The sequence below is a fragment of the Dendrobium catenatum genome, unplaced genomic scaffold, assembly GCF_001605985.2.
Source record: "Dendrobium catenatum unplaced genomic scaffold, ASM160598v2 fragScaff_scaffold_9, whole genome shotgun sequence".
Lineage (NCBI taxonomy): Eukaryota > Viridiplantae > Streptophyta > Magnoliopsida > Asparagales > Orchidaceae > Dendrobium > Dendrobium catenatum.
In genome coordinates, this window is record NW_021318471.1 from 1,394,213 (window position 1) to 1,414,216 (window position 20,004).

At 35.1% G+C, this 20,004-nt stretch overlaps 1 protein-coding gene across 1 annotated transcript in view; it reads right to left on the bottom strand.

Moving 5' to 3' along the window:
- The window catches only part of LOC110092476 (protein transport protein Sec24-like CEF), an 83,450-nt gene that overhangs the window by 8,931 nt on the left and 54,515 nt on the right, over window positions 1-20,004 (bottom strand). The window contains exons 17-21 of the mRNA XM_020817044.2: window positions 16,008-16,085; window positions 15,718-15,856; window positions 9,334-9,498; window positions 5,089-5,234; window positions 4,801-4,980 (exon numbers count right to left, since the gene is read on the bottom strand). Of these exons, the coding sequence (XP_020672703.1) occupies window positions 4,801-4,980; window positions 5,089-5,234; window positions 9,334-9,498; window positions 15,718-15,856; window positions 16,008-16,085 (708 nt within the window). The remainder of the gene's footprint in view (window positions 1-4,800; window positions 4,981-5,088; window positions 5,235-9,333; window positions 9,499-15,717; window positions 15,857-16,007; window positions 16,086-20,004) is intronic.

Genomic DNA, 20,004 nt, shown 5'->3' on the forward strand with positions numbered 1-20,004 from the left:
CAATGATAAAATATTAGACATACTTAAATTATATAACCCTATGATGCGGGCAAAAAATCCGGGGGATGGGGCACCCGAGGACCTCCGCCGGCACAAAAGGGGACGGTAGACACGACGCGCTCAAAAAGGGGAGAATGCGACGAGCGGAAGAACAAACTCTTACATTTCAAATCTAAGACAGACTTAGAAATTAAAACAAACAAACCGACAACTACAAATTGTAATTAAACGACTTTTAAACTTAAATCGAAATCAAAGACACCCTAAACTTGCTTCACTTAGAGAAGAAGGATACAGGTGGGGTGTAAACTTGAGGAGAGACGAAAGAGGTTAGAAGCCGAGAAGAAGGGTGGAAAGAGCTCGCAAGATTTCCGGAGGGGATGAGAAAAGAAGATGGACAAAGCTCGCAAGCTTCTCCAAGCAAACCCGCAGGTTATAGCTTCCAAAAATAACTTATCATTCTCTTTTTTAAAACATAAGAAACCCCTCATATTTATAGGTATGAAAGGGGGAATACAAAAGGACATGACATTGAATTCACACAAGAATCCAAGCAACACAAGCACGGAAATCCACCCATGCTTTCCACGGAAAAACAACCCAGCCCAGGAACTGAAGGAGCAACCACGGGAATTAAAGGAGCCGCACGGAACCGAGGCGCCAAAGCCACGGGAAAAAACCCCCCAGCTCAGAAAACCAACAGCCACCATGAGAACCAAGGGGTCATGCACGGAAAACAGTAGCCCACCGTGGAAACCAAAGAGCCATGGTATGGGAAACAAAACTTCTTGGAATTCCAAAAGCCATTTTGGAATTCTAAGAGACAAACTTAATTAAAGACATAAAAATAATAAAAATTACATTTAATTAAAGATAACAATGAACTAAAATTTAGCTAATAATGAGCTAACCTTTAGTTCAATAAGTGAACTAAAGACCAGCTCATAAATGAGCTAAATTCCAGCTCAAATTTGATTGAGCTTGTAAACTCGAGGGAAGTCAAAAATCAAATTATTTTAGGCTTGAGTTGACCCCCCTTTGTCTACATTAAACTCCCCTTCTTGAGAACTCATCTCCCGATGAGTTAGCTTTTGATTACCTTGAGGAGGTGAAGATGGTGCATCTAGCTCTTTGATCTTTTCTTCAAATTTCTTTAAAATGTCTTCCTGCTTTTTCTCGAATTGCCTTTGTAGATATCTCTTCCACTTCTCGAATTTTTGATCACATAAGAACATGTGATATTGAAGCTTGTATAAACGATCTTGAAGCGGATCTGTTGAATCACCTTCTATAGGAATCCATCTGTCCAACAGAAGAGGGACATCAGGATTATCTGAATTGATTTCCTCCTTGAATAAATCCAATTTTTTTGTTATTTTCCATTTTTTAACTGAATCAAAAAAGACTAAAAAAACATAACCTAAACTTAGACTCACAATAAAACTCACTACAAGACTTACAAGACTCACAACTTGACTTGACTTGACAAAACAAAACTTGACAACCAAATCTAAAAACTAGAATTTCCTAACTTGCTCTGATACCAAATGATGCGGGTAAAAAATCCAAGGGATGGGGCACCCGAGGACCTCCGCCGGCACAAAAGGGGAGGGAAGACATGACGCGCTCAAAAAGAGGAGAATACGACGAGCGGAAGAACAAACTCTTACATTTCAAATCTAAGACAAACTTAGAAATTAAAACAAACAAACCGGCAACTACAAATTGTAATTAAACGACTTTTAAACTCAAATCGAAATCAAAGACACCCTAAACTTGCTTCACTTAGAGAAGAATGATGCAGGTGGGGTGTAAACTTGCGGAGAGATGAAAGAGGTTAGAAGCCGAGAAGAAGGGTGGAAAGATCTCGCAAGATTTCTGGAGGGGATGAGAAAAGAAGATGGACAAAGCTCGCAAGCTTCTCCAAGCAAACTCACAGATTATAGCTTCCAAAAATAACTTATCATTCTCTTTTTTAAAACATAACAACCCCCTTATATTTATAGGTATGAAAGGGGGAATATAAAAGGACACGACATTGAATTCACACAAGAATACAAGCAACACAAGCACGTAAATCCCCCCATGCTTTCCACGGAAAAACAGCCCAGCCCAGGAACCGAAGGAGAAACCACGGGAACCAAAGAAGCCGCACGGAACCGAGGCGCCAAAGCCATGAGAACCCCCCCCCCCCCCCCCCCCCCCCCCCCCCCACCCACACACACCCCCCCAACCAATAGCCACCGTGAGAACCAAGGGGCCATGCATGGAAAACAGCAGCCCACCGTGGAAGCCAAGGAGCCATGGTATGGGAAACAAAACTTCTTGGAATTCCAAAAGCCTTTTGGAATTCCAAGAGACAAACTTAATTAAAGACATAAAAATAATAAAAATTACATTTAATTAAAGATAACTATGAACTAAAACTTAGCTAATAATGAGCTAACCCTTAGTTCAATAAGTGAACTAAAGACCAGCTCATAAATGAGCTAAATTCCAGCTCAAATTTGATTGAGCTTGTAAACTCGAGGGAAGCCAAAAATCAAATTATTTTGGGCTTGAGTTGACCCCCCCCCTTGTCTACATCACCCTATGTTGCAACGATACGGATACGGGATACATCAATTCTTAAAAATACAGGATACGAGTACTGCGCAAACACGGTATTATAATTTATAAATCATACATAAAAAATTAAGAAATGAATCAAAGCATAATATTTGAAATTACAAAAAAAAAAAGAAAGTAACATCATTTGTAGCGTTGTAGCTTATAATATCAAAATAAAAGTAAGCATTAAATGTCTGGTGCAACAACAAAAGCATAAACATATATTGTCTAGCACATGAAGTTTCAACTTTTTGATAGAAGGAATGATATGATTAGCTTCTTCAGTTGTTTGTCTTTAAACTTCTATATCATCTTCATTAAATATCATAGCTTCTAATTCAGGCTCATCAAGTGAAAGATTAGCAATTTCTAATATTTTCATATCATCAAGAAACTCAAATCCATCTCGGAAATGAGAAAACCTCGCTCGCAACCGCAAAAGTAAAGACTAGGTGTCTTTTTTTGGAATTTTTTGTTTTTTCAACGGACACACGTATCGGATGCGTGTCCTTTTTAAATTAAATAGTATTTTAATTGGATACGGCAAAGTCGTATCCGACATGTATCGGAGGCTTATCGATGTATTAGATACAACACGCCTTCATAAATGGGTGTATCGGTGCAAACATAGAACTCTAACCATAATAACTAGATTATAAGAGGTATTGTTTTCCTTAGTAGATTGTTCTTGATCGCAAAATTTTTTCTTTGCACACAAAATAGCAACTAGTACTGATGATCAATGAGGTGGCATCAAGCAATTTCTTTTCCTCAGCAAAATTACATATTGTTGCGCTGGGCCTGCTAATAAATGGGACTCTCAACTTTCATATTCCCTGTTTTTACAAACTTGATACCAAATTCCTTTAGCTACTTCCTACCAAACCATTACTAGTAGCTGAATGATCAAAATGCCCTCGCCATTAGATCTTGAAATAGCCTCACCGTTACCAAATTATTGAACACCACTAAAATCAATTCAGCACCATTATTGGCCACCTTGCAACCTCCATCGACCACTAGCCAGCCATCTGCCGCTTTTTGCAAAATCGACCTACTGTTGGTGTGATGTAGAATGAAAAATGACAAGATGTTCGGATAAGAAATTGATGAAAGATGTTGAAAGAAGAAAGGATAAGCTGAAACTCTGCAGAGGTGAGTGAGGATGTGAAAGATGGATTCAGATGAAAAGATTCTAATACCTAATTAATGGAAGTGGAAAATTGAAAGAGGGAAGAAGCAAGAAACCAAAATCAGCTAAGATCAAGATAATGGACTACGCCTTATTCCTGTATGAATAGAACATCTCCCAGTTTTTTTACTTCCAACCTAAGTGATTTGTATTTAACTAGTCACCACAACTAACCAGAAGAGATCCGTACATACAATTATCTAATTTGCTAGAGAATGTACATAGTCCCTTATTATCGACTATTGATTGCTATCCTCCTAAGCATTCTAGCTTGAACTCTCCCAGCTAAGCAAGCATCAAATAAAACAAATATAAATGCTTCCTATATACTAGCAGGCGTCAAAAGCCTCAAAATGAAACCAACTCATAATTAAAAATTTAGTCATTTAGGATTCTACTTTGTCTTGCCTAAGAAGTCCTTTCAGGAATTAGGGTGATATCACTAAAACTTTATGTTTGTTTGGCTCTTGGCGCTCTTGGATAAGAGTTTATGAGCAAGGCCAAGCTTGAGCGAATTCCGGGCTTGTCCTTGTTCGGCTCGTTTAAATTTATGTTTGTTTGGCTCTTGCTCAAAATTGCTCGCAAATATCATATTTGTGTATGGATTGTTTTAATTTAATTGAGCTCACTAGGCTCGTAGTTGGCTCAATTTGATTAAAAATATTAAATCTTAAGAATTTTTTTTATATAAAAGAAGAAACTAAGGATTATTCCCTGAACCTATCTATATATACTATTTTCACCGAATCAAAATGAAATGCATAATGATTAGGGACTTGAAGAATGAGGACATGAAGTTACTCATGAGGGAATCTTAGAAAAGCACATTCGAATACTGTTAGTGGACAATAGAATAGAGTGAATGTAGAATGGAAATAGAAACAATAAAAACGCAAACAACTATAGATAAGAATGAGTAGAGAAGCTCTGTTTATATATAACAACTATTCTCTGACAAGTCCTTTCTTATGTGCTGGAGAAGGATCAGAGCTGCTTACCTGTGTTGGGAGTCCATCAACAGAGGTTACTCCAAATATCTGTTGGAGAATCTCTGAGTTCACCATGTTTCCAACATAAAATAGGCAATCTTCACCATTCTCCAGGAGATAAATCCCATCATCATTTAAATTGGCGGAAGAAAGAGGAAGTATAGAAGATAGTATGGGGTCATTGTTTTCCTGTAGGGTCAACAACAAAAAGGTTGTTTCAAAATAATCAAATCTTAACTATTAAAAAGAATAAACAGTTCTTCATCAAGTTTAATGTTTTATTTTTATTAATCATACCTTTGAAGTTAGGTCATGGATGGATATCATTCTGGGATACACCCAGGGAACAGCAAGTGACACAGAAAGGGACGCAACATGATTGGCCCAATAGGACCGCTCATCCAACCGTCCATCATTCCGCAAGCCAGTGCTTTTTGATAACGCTAGCATAAGGCAAATAAAAACTGTTGTGAGCACCTGCTACTGAATTACCACAAAATATGCAACTTCAAATAAATTACAATAATAAAAACAATATAAAATGGAAACTACAGTGTTAAGAGCATCTCCAACTGAAAAACTCTTTTTTCACTTCAAAATGAAGTGACTCATCTCTAACCGAACTCCATTTCTAGCGTAAAAAAAGAATATTATATTCTTTCTTAACAAAAATCCACCGAGAATTGCTCGACTTACTCTCCTTCCACCATTTCATGATTAAAAAAAATGCGTTTGTGATCAGTGTGATGTCAATATAGTGCGACGCCAATATGACGTCGCACTGTTCACGTCACTAAAATGTGTTTGTAAATGGCGTTTGGGTGGAGCGTGAGACGAACTACAAACACCTATTTTTCAGTTTGTTTGGAGATGATCTAAGTGCCAAATTGCCAACTGTGATAGAATTAATTGTTAGCACGCATATCAATATAAAGGCACTAAATTTTTGCATCAGCCAAATTAAGAATTACCAAACTAGATTGGATAAGCTCCTATTTTAGTTGTTGGCATAAGATCAACTCAATTGAACAAACAGATATTTGGAGTTTTGTGCCAAAATATATTCTAACTATGCTAGGGAATTTTCCTGACATGGTACAACAATTGTTTATATTGGAGGCATTATCTAATACTTAACAAGTTTTAAGAACTTCAAAATGCCTAAATTTATAAAATTAAAAAAAAAAAGTAAAGAAAAAAGGTTATGTCGTTGACATGCCAAATTGTTGATGCTTTTGCAATTATGAATCTTCCAAAATATTGGGTTGTGTATCTATAAAAATATTGTTCTTAAATATTATGATGAATCTGATAATAAATTATTTTATGATCATATAAAAAAAGAGTATGGGAGGAAAAGGATACATGTAGCCGTACTACGAGTGGTATAATGGTTTTTTGTTGTTGTATAAAAGAGGAGATGAGTATGTCTCGGTTTTAAGAATATTGGAGTTATCAATACTTAAACTATGCTTTACTTCTGCTTAGCAAAAACTATATTATTAAGTATACTTATTTATTTAAGGTACTGTTTTTACATTATTGATTCATCTTTAAGGGAATTCCTAATTTTAGAATTAAACGTTAGAGGCATCTCTGATCAAGTATAAAAAGAGGCGTAGCATGAATTGTTTCATAATATAGAACTTGTTTGTTTTGCTAAAATAAACAAATCGTATGGCTTTATACATCATACCAATTTCATATAAATCCTAGGAGGGCATTGATATAGATCGACTTAGATTTACCATGGATGCTAAGAATGCATTTTTTGTAGTGATATGTGATTTTCCAAAAATGACATATTTCATACAATGTGAAGAAACTATTGATGCACTTCATATTGCTAGACTGTATTTTAAAGAAGTGCTTAAATTACCAAAATTATATAAAAAATTTATTTCTATTTGAGATGTGAAATTCATGACCTACTTTTTTGAATTAATCTTAAGAAAAACATGAGAACATTACTTAAATTTTCAAATTCTTATAACCTACAAATTAATGATCAGCCTAAAGTTGTCAAAAAAAGCTTACTCTATTACATTGTTAGATAAAAGATCACTCATATGGGTGGGATTTGACATTGCTTGAGTGTACATACGATTCATATGTCAATAAATATATAAACAAGAGTCCATTTGAGATTATTGTAAATAACCTAAAAAATCTATAGATCTTCTCGACCTATAGAACCTAGTCCTAGCTAATTTCAAAACCATTTATGCATTATATGCAAAATCTATAGAAGGATATTCACAGAACGGCTACTAATTATGATGGTCACAACATAGTTGTTGATGTGACCAAAAGAAGGAATTTGAGTTTTTTTTGGTATACGTGCACCAGCCCATATTAGATTGTTATAAGGTATTAACCAAAAAAGTTAATAGATCTTATTAAACTACCTATAGAATATAAGCCAAACATATTTACGTTATTATTGGCAATGCATATCTATATCGGGCTATATGAAAAAAAAATTACAAGTAATTATGACAATTACAAGATTTTTGTTGATGTAAATAGGAAGCATCTAAACTTTAAACCAGAAAATAAAATCATGGTACATCTAAATCAAAGAAGGTTTCTAACAAAAGCCTTTAAGAAGTCGAATGCAAAGAATGAAAGACTAATAAAATTATATAATACACTCAAGTTAGTGTTAGGGTTTATCAGGTTTAAAGTTTTGATGCTTCCTATTTACATCAGCAAAAATTTTACAGTCGCCATAATTACTCGTAATCATGGTACATCTAAATAAAAAAATAAAAATAAAAATAAAAATAAAAAATGGTACATCTAAATAAAAGAAGGCTTCTAACAAAAGCCTTTAAGAAGCCGAATGAAAAGAATGAAAGACTAATAAAATTATATAGCACACTCAAGTTAGTGCTGTAGCAGAGCGCGACATCGGGAACTAACACCTATAAGTTGAAAATTTCAAAAACTTCTGGAATAAATTCAATTTTCGATGTCTTAAATTTGACAAAAATTCATTAACCTACTGCTAATTTCTTGGATTTTACTTTTTTTTTAACTTCTTGTAAGTCCACATCCAATCCTCATCCACAAATTTCTAGTTAGCTTATCCCTAATGTTATTATGGATGATGAGATTTTGTTAAGTATTGCAAGAGGATACAAATATTTGTAACTTATTGGTAAGACGAATTTGACTAATGATTCAGGATACTCTATAGGAGGCTTAGAACTTATTCCAAATTTTGCTTCATAAGAATATTGAATGCTAAATTCATCAAAGAAAATCTGTAGAAATCAATTAGATTTGATGGAAATCTTTGAATCACTTCAAGAAATATTTTTTGTGCATCTTATGCATTTTCTTTTCATAAATTTGTTCATTTCATTAATTATATTTTGTTTAGAGAACCATGGATGGATTAATTTTCACAAAAGATTATGTAAATTGTCTAATTCATCGAAGTCAAATATTTCGATTCAGGTAGATTGATGTGGTGATTGTGGTGATTGAGGCCAAGGTGATAGTTTATGGCATTATTCATATCATAAAACGGGGAAAAAGAAGAAAATCTGCCTTTAGGATGCATAGGTTGTGCTGCTTTGGACTTAACTTGAAGAGAAAAAAAAAAGAATTTAAATGGGGTGATGATAAAGTTTTGGTGAGAACTGCGTGTGGTTTTCACAGTGAGTGTGTGACTGCAATTGCTACTATTCCTTGGAATTGGGAATTTTAAACTGAAAGGTTAAAAGTTCAATGGTTATCAAATTTAAATTAAATTGAAAACTTTTTTTTTAATTAATTTAAACTGAAATTGAGATTGATCATGTGACAACCTTATCTACAAACTTGGGTTAGCATGAGTTTATAAATAGTAATCCTAGGCATATAATTTACAACTTTTGATTTGCATGAGTTTTTCATTTTCTTTTCCATTTTATTAGTAGTTCGATGTATAACCTATTGAAGTATGGTACAAATGCAACAACTTTGATTCTTATAAAAATCATCTCATGATACTAACACAAGTCCTATTCTTTAGTAAATTCGCTCATTGATCTATATCATCTACATATTTTGATATTGACTAATTTAGTGCTTTTGATTTTGGCTAGAAAGTTACATCAAGAATCTCATATTCAAAAAATTTATTCATTTACTTGTTGATTTATTTATTTAAAAATTCTTGTCAAGATTATTTCATTCTCAATTAAGCTGAAACTTTAGTATCTCCTGTTTTCAATTCAAAAAGGCAAGTTATTAAAGTAATTATGCATTTGGTTATCTATAAATTCTCTATGTTCTTTTACATAAAAGCATCCTACGCATCATCTTAACCCAAATAAGGAAAAAAAAAGAGAAAAAAAAGTAATTTCACAGTTCATTAGACTTCCTATTGGAATATCAAAATCATGCTAACATCTTGGTAGCAGCATGTTTGAATATATAAACAAAACAATAGTAACAAATCAAATCCACCCACAGCAGCATCAGAAAATATACTTAAAAGATTAATGTAAACAAAGTTACAACAAAAATCAAGGGCAAAAGATGGAATACCTAGGGTATATAAAGGTAAAAGCTTAACTGACTCTGGTAGAATAAGTTGGCCGGGTGTTGACACAGTAGCACAGAATTTGCGGTAAGAGTGTAGGATGTTGACGCAGAGGTTCATAATTTGTTCACGGACTTGGGAAAGAGGGCTAGTTGGGATAGCAGTTGCAGCTGCAGAAAATCAACAACAGCCACTTTCAGATAATTCAAAACATATTATGTAGATTTTTTTTTTTAATTTTAAAATGGATGCTAGACGCTTATGATTAAAAAAAAGAAGTTAATATTTACAAACAAAAATTAAAAGACATTAAAATAAGTATGCTAATTTATGAAATTGTAAAAGCATATAAAATAAATATATGATGATAAACAACACCAGTAAAGAATGTAGTTGAGTTTTAATTGCCTACATTATGAACATCTGCACAAGCAAAAATCCTGACTAGGGCAAAGAAATAGCACCACATATCAATTTTGATGAACTACAAGTGTTCAAAATCATTAGAATGCAATGCTTTTGAAGCTTCCAAACAAATTTAGAATTATTATAGCCATTATAATCGTGAATTTTAAAACAAATGTAGTTGAGTTTGAATACTGGGACACTTTGGGGACAACATTTCAAATGACTTGGCTAAAGAGACTAAAGATTTGAGTCCCGCAAAAATAGGAAATCCTGCACAGAAGATTAGCAAACACAATTAACATGAAGGAAGACCCATCTAATTAATAATGCAGTTCATTTAGGTCCACATTTTAAACTGCCGCTCATTTTCAGCCGGCACATCCTTCTTAGGCAACTCTTCATCAACTTAGCTAGCAAGTTCTTAGCTAGCAAGTTCTCTCGGTGCTTCTTAAAGAGAGGAACAAAAAGAAACAACTATATTGTTAGAGCAGTGAGCTCATGTGTGAGCTTGAAGTTGAGACCACAGTGGGGCCCGCTAGCTATGGCAACAACTATGATCAACAACCTTGCAAATCATGCATGCTCATCAACCATCTGTCCATGGCACGAACTTGAGCTGACAAAAGAACAACAAAAATAATGAAGGTTCAAACTTACGTACCAATGAGCACTCGCCAACATGAGATCGTCAGATTTAGTACGATCTCACCCATGAGAAATATAGCCAAAGGCTACAGCGAGAAAGATTAATTGAGTACAATCAAGGTTTGAAATTACTCAATTGGGTATCAAGACATTTTCTTTTTGTGAGGTGGTGTAAGACTTAGAATTAAATCATTAAATTAATAAAAAAAGAAATAAAAAGTAAAATAATTATATCAAAGTAAGTAAGATACTAAAGTAAAATCATAAAATATCAAAGTCCATTAAAATTTATATAAGGCTACCAACACTAAATAAATAGTCTCTTCCACTCCTACTTCAACAAAAACAAATAGCCTAATGTCATAATTTATGAATTTAAAATTATCCTACACTCGTAACTTAGAAATCTTCATTAAAATCATCATCGTAGTCAATTGCTTTCTCTCATTTCTCATATTAAAACAAAAGAAATGGATTTTCAACAACAAAAGGAGAGGTGTTGAAGGAGAAGCGGCAGCAGCAAAGCAATGATGGCATCATAGTAGGATCAGTTACGAATGCAAGGGTAGTGTGCGGCTAAAAGTTTGAGATTGTGTGGTTCTAAGTTTGGTTTAGTTTATATATAGTATTATAAATTATATAAAAAGTGTTTATAAATTTAAATTTTAAAATTACTTATACATTAATTTTTGTCTTACACATCTTCAAAATTGCGATGAGGCGCACGCTTCATCTGACAAGCATGAGTCATACACCTCATTGTTTTTTTTTTAATTGCAATTAAGGCGGGCCTTTAACCGCGCAATTTAAACTATGAGTACAATTTCAAACTTCTTGTAGGAAATGTTTATCATGATGACTAAGTGGTTCCTATCTGGCGCAGGGGTGGCCTAGTGAATGAATAGAGGGAAAGATTGAGAAACTCAGCTCATTGGATGATAAGAAAGAGAAGGGGATTTGATAAAGACTGTTAAAACCACATCAGGTTATGATGACAGTTCTAAACCGAATGATGCTCCACAAACTCTGCCATCTGATTTAGAGCAAAGCAGAGCTGCCAAAACTGTTATATGCTAAGGACGGGAGATCACATCTGAGCAATCCAAGGCATTGTGCGATGGATCGCTGGAACTGTACTCTGGAAGCTTCTTTCTCTAGAATAGAAATGTATTAGCAAAGCAGATGACGAAGGTACGAAGGTTCTGGTTTGAAAAATAGAGATGAGCTGCTACCTTTATCAGTAGGTATGTAGAGAAACTGCTGATAACATTATTATCAATTGCATGGAAGTTTACATGGTATCAGAGCAACTGCTGTAAAGCATTTTGATGCGGACATCCGATCATGAAGATTTTCAAAGGAGGAGACGACAATCGAAGGCCGAGATCATTCCACCTTATCTTAATTTGTTATTTGTAATTTTTATTTTTTATTATGATTTTTTTTTCTTTTTTACCCTGTCCTATGTAAGTCCTAGGGGCATATGTGTCTTGTTTTAGTTTCTTAGGCCTATATATAGAGGCCTTGCTTGTGTAATGTAATGATGAATTATTAAGAAAAAAATTTTGTTTGCACTTTTATTCTTTGGAGAGAACTTGGGTGAGATTCCTATGGGAGGAATTCATAGCCTCCACCAGCTGCAGGATGGGTCCGGGCTCGTGGCTTGAAGTCCCTTAGTGAAGGGCAACGTAATACCCATCAGCTGCAGGATGTGTTCGGGCTCGCGGTTGTATCTTTCTTTCCCTAAATCCTTTTCCCCTCCTCCCTTGACCGTCGGCCGCATAGTTTCCCCAACCTCCTACTTCATCCACGGCCACCCGTTCACCGCCGGCCACCCTTGGCTCCTCCCCCTTCTTCACGTGATCCATAACCTTCCTAAAATAGATTTCATAATTTTGGTAACTCTCTTCATGATTAAATTCAAATTAATTTGAATTTGAAAAAGTTACTTAATTTACAAAATCCTATTTTAGGAAACTTACAAAAACAATTCCTATTTAAATTTTACATTAAGAAGGGAGAAAGTATTTCTTTCCAAACTTAGTTTATTAATTTAAGTAGTCATTAATTCCTCCATCCCTCTCTATAGCTGCCAGCAGCCCCCCCCCCCCTTCATGAATGAGATTAGGAATTGTTTCCTAAAACTCTCTTCTCCACTTTAGAAACAATTCAAATCTCTCCCACCTCCTTTTACCGAATTTATCCATAGTCCTTTCTAATTAATTTATTTCCAATAGGGAACCTCTCCAATTGGAAGTAAATTAATCCCCTTCTTCCTCTTTGCCCCCAAAATTTGAATTCCCCTTTGATTACTTTCCTTTTATCAAATGATTTAAGTTAGGAAAATATTTAATTTTAAATTCTAAGTAATTTTGAATTTGAAATACTTTCCTAATTTAAGATAGCCTATTTTAGGAAAGTTGCTTAAATTAAATCTAATTAAGTTTCTAATTGGATTTGATTTGATTTAATTATTCCCTATATTTTGATCTCAATTAAAGCAAGAAATTCAAATTTCAAATGTCCCCCTTTTTTTTCCCATTCTACATCAGTTTGGTATCAAAGCATGGTTACCTGGAGTGCGGACTCGATGGAGTCGAGCTCTTTTCCACCCCGGGAGAATGATGCGGACATCCGATCATGAAGATTGTCAAAGGAGGAGACAACAATTGACAGCCGAGATCATTCTACCTTATCTTAATTTGTTGTTTGTAATTTTTTTTTTATGAATTTTTTTCTTTTTTACCCTTACTTAAGAGGGTCGTCCTATGTAAGCCCTAGGGACATATGTGTCTTGTTTTAGTTTCTTAGGCCTATATATAGAGGCCCTTGTTTGTGTAATGTAATGATGAATTATTAAGAAAAGAAATTTTGTTTGCACCTGTGTTCTTTGGAGAAAACTTGGGTGAGATTCCTAGGGGAGGAATTCATAGCTTCCACCAGCTGCAAGATGGGTCTGGGCTCGTGACTTGAAGTCCCTTGGTAAAGGGCAACGTAATACCAGTCAGCTGCAGGATGTATTCGGACTCGAGCGAAGAATCTTTCTTTCCCTAAATCCTTTTCTCCTCCTCCCTTGACCGTCGGCCACATAGTTTCCCCAACCTCCTATTTCATCCACGGCCACCCCTTCACCGCCGGCCACCCTTCGCTCCTCCCCCTTCTTCACGTGATCCATAACCTTCCTAAAATATATTTCATAATTTTGGTAACTCTCTTCATGATTAAATTCAAATTAATTTGAATTTGAAAAAGTTACTTAATTTACAAAATCCTATTTTAGGAAACTTACTAAAACAATTCCTATTTAAATTTTAAATTAAGAAGGGAGGAAATATTTCTTTCCAAACTTAGTTTATTAATTTAAGTAGGTATTAAACGCCTCATTAATTCCTCCATCCCTCTCTATAGCCGCCGTCCCTCCCTATACCCGCCGGCCCCCCCCCCCCCAAATCATGAATGAGATTAGGAATTGTTTCCTAAAACTCTCTTCTCCACTTTGGAAACAATTCAAATCTCTCCCACCTCCTTTTACTGAATTTATCCATAGTCCTTTCTAAATAATTTATTTCCAATAGGGAACCTCTCCAATTGGAAGTAAATTCCCCTTCTTCCTCTTTGCCCCAAAAATTTGAATTCCCCTTTGATTACTTTCCTTTTATCAAATGATTTAAGTTAGGAAAATATTTGATTTCAAATTCTAAGTAATTTTAAATTTGAAATACTTTCCTAATTTAAGATAGCCTATTTTAGTTAAGTTACTTAAATTAAATCTAATTAGCTTTCTAATTGTATTTGATTTGATTTAATTATTCCTTATATTTTGATCTCAATTAAAGCAAGAAATTCAAATTTCAAATGTCCCCTTTTTTTTACCCGTTCTACATCACATTTACTGCTACAGGACTGGTAATTTTTTTTCTGGTATATTCCCTAATGACGTCCTAGACCACCTCATCTACAGCTTCACCAGCTCACAACTCTAGCTACAGTTCAATGGTTGAAGTTCAAATTCCCGGTTCACTCAAATTTCTCATGAACAACATTAAATGTTGTTCATTCTCCTCTCACTTCAGACAATCACCCTATAGGGAGAGCACAGGTTTCTAAAGTCTTCAAAGCCCATGGTTTCTACGGGTTTCTAGTGGTTCGGTCTCTTCTCCCAACAAATACATTATTGGAACAACAATCTTCCTTCTCCTAATCCTGCATATAGTCAGTGGGTACTTATTTATCAAAACATCACTGCTGCACTTTACTCAGTTATCTCCCCTTCACTGCTTCCATATGTCCTCAACTTAGAGGCCTGTCATGAAGTTTGGCCAACAATAGACAAACGTCTTCAATCTACGAATAGATCCCGCATACAGCAGTTGAAAAACTCATCATCTCCATCCATGATAGGATCTCATGGCTGAGCCAGTCATTGTTGAAATCAGGGCAATTCCTCGGATGTGTAGGTGGTGATGCGAAGGCCATGAAGAATGATAAAGGAATCATTGAAGTGGATTCAATTAGGCTAGAGCCATGGCAAAAGGATGAAGGCCGTTTCAACAATAATGACAACCATCAAAGTGGATCAAATTATGGCAGAACATTTTCTATCCATAGAACAATTGTCGTGTTCCAATTTAGCCACAAGACCAAATATAAATGTTTAGCGCACTTGCAAAAAAAGTACCTCTCCGAAGACGAGTTTCACCACATAAATCAGATTGTAAATTAAAAAAAATAGAACGGTAAAAAAGGTCCACTGACTATTTGTTGGTAAAAAAGCCCAATCTAGTCACTTGACTTTCAAATATAATCCAAAATACTCCCAAAGTTAAAATAATTATTTAATTTGATAAAATTTTCATGGGAGCTGTCGAACATGAATATTTCATGCAAATCAAGAAGTATTAAAACTTTCTCTTTCGAAATTACCTTCATTTCCCACCTTGAATTTTGTGTGGATTTTTATGAAATAAAACAACGATTCTATCAATTGAACCACTTTGGACCATATTTGAAGGGTCAATGGAATAAATTGGACACTTGATAGGCAAAGACTAAAATGGTCACCCACAAAAAATATAAGAATCATTTTGATCATTTAATTTAGTAAAAAAAGTAATAACTACATTAAGGGTTTCTTTAAAATATGGACTTTGAACTCTTTATCCCCAGCACCAACATATGAATCTTTAAAAAGCAATAATCACTCATTATCCCCAGCACCAACATATAATTTACGTATATGTGTGTGTTTGTTTTCATGGGAGCAAACAAAGATAGAATTATTATGTTAATGTTAGAAAATAAAAACAGGACATGAAAAAAAAAATTGAATAAGTTACCCTGTCTCAAAAAACAAGTCAACAGTGAATCCAAGTCTGCTGAACGAAATAGAGTTCCAAGCATAGTTGTGCACGGAAGAGAGAGATTTGAAACTCGAATCCTTCTTTGCCCATATATTGTAGTATAAAGCAGTGCACACTGAAAAATATAATTAGACAAGTACCATGCTTGAAAGTTTTCGAGGAAATGATAAAACGGTAAAATGGAATTAAGCAAGTGAGTAGAGTTATCAAAATGTCAGACAGAATAAGCTGGCAAGCAGCAACTGATCGAAATTCGCTCCAAGTACCTGAAAAGCACACTCCGACCCCTCCTGGAATTTATCATCATGCTTAAAAGACACCATTATGGATTTGTCGCAATCAATCTGCAAAAGAAAAGTTCTAGAACTAATGATTCCAATATGAGAATAGGAGAACAAAAAACTCATCAAGGTGTCCAGATCTAAATGAAACCCTAAATGATATATGTCATGCTAAAGATTTAACATTAATCTACATAAAGTACACTTAAAATAAAATTAATTAATAAAATTAAGGATGGCCTTCTCAAACGGAAGAGATTAAAAGAAACAAGTGATTTCAATCATAAGTTCATAACAGATTAAAGAAAAAAGTGATTTAAATCAGAAAGGCATATTCAAATTTAAAATTGATCGTAATATATATATATATATATATATATATTATATATATATATATATATTATATATATATATATTATATATATATATATAAGTAGATAGGGGAAACAATTGTCCATCCAATTCTCTGAATTTAACATGTATTGGAGCCTAAAGATACATAATCGGCTTTCCTATTGTCCCACCACCGGCCGTCATTGTCGGTGAGGATTTACGTTTTTTGCTCCCTATGTGAGGATCTTCTTCGGTTTCAAAGACAGAAAACGAGAGTACTCTCTAGTACGTGCCTACATGGGGGCTAAAAAGTAAAGGAGAAGAACGGATGCAGTGGGGCCGAGCAAGTGGTTCCCCTCGCGTGCCTGCGACCCATCTTAACGGAAATCGACGGAGTATCAAAAGCTCTTCCAATGTACGGCTGAAACTGATCAAGCGTTTGAGGATTTTGAGCGAGCAAAGGCCATATGAGTGCAAGCCTGGGGCCAATCCGAGTACCGAAGAGGATCAGACAAAGGAGCCAAGCATAGGACCTCTTCATATGAGCGTCTGGATCGATACTTGCCTCTCGTACACGTGTATGGACCGAACCAAGCAAGAAGAGGCAAGCAGTTGAAGTTTGGAGCCTCTTGTGCATCCCTGAAGCCTGCTGCAACCCTAAAATAATTTTTTTATTCAGCTATAATGCCTTCATTACCAGCCTTTGCTTATTTCTACCACTTGTATAAGAAACACAACCTTCATTGTTGCCCTACACCTTGTTGGCATGATTAATATAGCCTTCATGACTACCATTTGCCGCCGCAATGTTTGAAGCTAATTCCTCCCAAAGCATTGACCAAATTGAGGACTCTATTATGCACCAAGAAAAGATCTCCAAAATATGCAACCTTCCTATCTCTTAAATGAGAAGAATTACTTGAACTAGTCTCAATTTGTGAAGACCTATTTAAAAGGGAAAGGAAAGATGAATCATCTCCTTGTGGTTGGACCAAAAGAAGGAGATCATAGTTATTGTACATGGGATGAAGCAGACTCCATGATTATGTTATGGTTGTGGAATTCCATGACTTCAAAAATTAGCGATATTTTCATGATCATTTCAGCTGCAAAGGACATATGTTCTGCCACCAAGCAAGCATTCTCAAAAGCTCAGGATGCTACTCAAATCTTCGAGATTAAGGTAAAGGTAGGAAGCACAAAATAAGGAAACAAGACTATGATGGAATATGTCACTATTTTGCAAAGCTTGTGGCAAGAACTTGATCACTACAGATTCATAGAGACCAAATATTCAGAAGATGCTGCTATCCTGAAAATCTTTATTAAGAAAGATAAAGTGTATGACTTTCTTGTAGGATTAAATGCGGAGTTTGATCAATTTAGAGTTCAGATCCTTAGCAAAGACAAAGAGGAGACAATTTCTCTCATTCACGATGAGGAAAGTTGACGAGAGGTAATGTTGGGACCAAAGGTTGTTAAAGATTTAGCAATGGTGACAACCAAAGAGGCGTCATGGAAAGAATGAGATAAGGATTCCTCAAAATTTAAAGACAATGATTCCCTTTGGTGCAGTTATTACAAGAAATCAAGACACAAAGGAGACATGTGTGAAGTTACATGGAAAGCCCAACCAAGAAATGTAGTCCAACTGCAAAGAGCCCAACAAAAAAGATATTGATGAGCTAAAACAACTCCTGGTATCCCTTGAAAAATGACATATATCTTCTTCTCTTGCACTTTCAAGTAGGTTTCTGATATCCATTGGATTAAGTGCCTCTAAAAATTATTTGAAAGGTTTAGGGATCATTGACTAATGAGTCAAAGATCACATGACACACTTCTTTACCCACTTCATGAATTACACTCCATGTCCGAGTAATAAGAAAATCATCATTGTTGATGGTTCTCTTATCACTGTAGAAGGCCAACGAGACATCCCCTTATTTCCCTCACACACTCTAAAAAATGAGCTCCATGTACCTTAATTATCCACAAACTTAATCTCCATACAAAAAATTACTAGTGACTATAATTGTCAAGTCTTATTTAACCCTACTTGTTGATCATTTAAGGACTAGAGAACAAGGAAGAAGGTTGGAATTGCTAAGGGATGGACTGTACTACCTGAAAAAATTGAACAAATCAATTATTATCAATAAAGGCTATTCTATGTTATCTCTAGTTAATAAAAAACCTACGATTTGGCTTCATCATTTAAAATTAGGACATCCATCTTTTGATGCCTTAAAAAATGCATATCCAAAACTTCTTTATAAGTTAAAAAATAAATATTTTCATTGTGAAACATGTGAGTTAGTCATGCATAAACGAGTTTCTTTTCCAAACAAAAATGAGAAATATCATACCTCCTACCTTATCATACTGATATCTGGGGACCCTAAAAAATCCCTAACATCTTAGGGGCCCGCTGATTTGCATTCTTTATTGATGATTGCACTTAAAAATAAATCTGATGTTGGCACTATCCTAGGGGTGTCAATATTTGACACGACTTGAAAATTCGCATCGAATCCGACCCGAAAATTTTCAGTTAGGGTCGGGTTAAACATTTCAACCCATTTCAAAAATCGGGTCGAAATCGGGTTGACCCGTTGACCCGAAATTAACCTGTTTTGGCCCAAAAATTTGATTTTGACACGACAACCCGAGATAACCCATTTTTACCCGAAAAGCGGAGATTGGTCCATTTTTGAACCCGAAAACTAGCAATTTTTTGCTAGCACCGGGTCATTCGGGTGATGTTGGGTTAACCCAGACTCGAAACGGGTCTGGTTCGACTCCGAAAAACCGACCTATTTGTAAAAATAGGTCAGGTTCGGGTTGACCCAAATAGTGTCGGGTCAGTTTCAAATTCGACCCGAACCTGACCCGTGACCCGAAATTGACACCCTTACACTATCCTCCCCATTTTTCACACCATGATCCAAAACCAATTTGGCATTTTAAAAAAAAAAATCATTCTAACAATATCAAAGATTGCTTTTACCAAACCCTATCCTCATTTTAAAAGAAATGAATCATTCTTGAATCTTTCTGCATTCACACCACACAACTAAACAGAGTTGCAGAAAGAAAAAATGGCCACCTTGTTTCCACATGTCACTTTATTCCACCATAATGTACCCAAATCCTGCTGGGAGAAACCCTTCTGACTGCCACATATCTCATAAATAGACTACCTTCAAAAACTTTGGAACTAAAAACACAAATGGATATTATATCCTCTTTTTACCTTGAATTTAAAACTCTTAACAACCTCACACCCAAAATCTTTTGGTGCATCGCCTATGCTAGCATTCACAACCAAAATATAGAAAAATTAGATCTAAGAGTACTCAAACGTATCTTTGTTAGATATGCATCCACCGAAAGAGGTTATAAGTATTATCAAGCCTCCACCAAGAAAACTCTTATATTTGTTGTCGTTACTTTTGACAAACAAAAATCCTATTTCACCAAACCTCATCTTCAAGGGGAGATTGAAATTGAGAAAAATGAATAAATTGAGCTTGCCCCTCTTGACCTTCTAGCTTCACCTCAAACCAATCCACCTAAGCCTGAAATAAAAGCTAGAGAGACGGATGACAAAGCTATTATGGATAACATGAGATTTGAAAAAGTATAT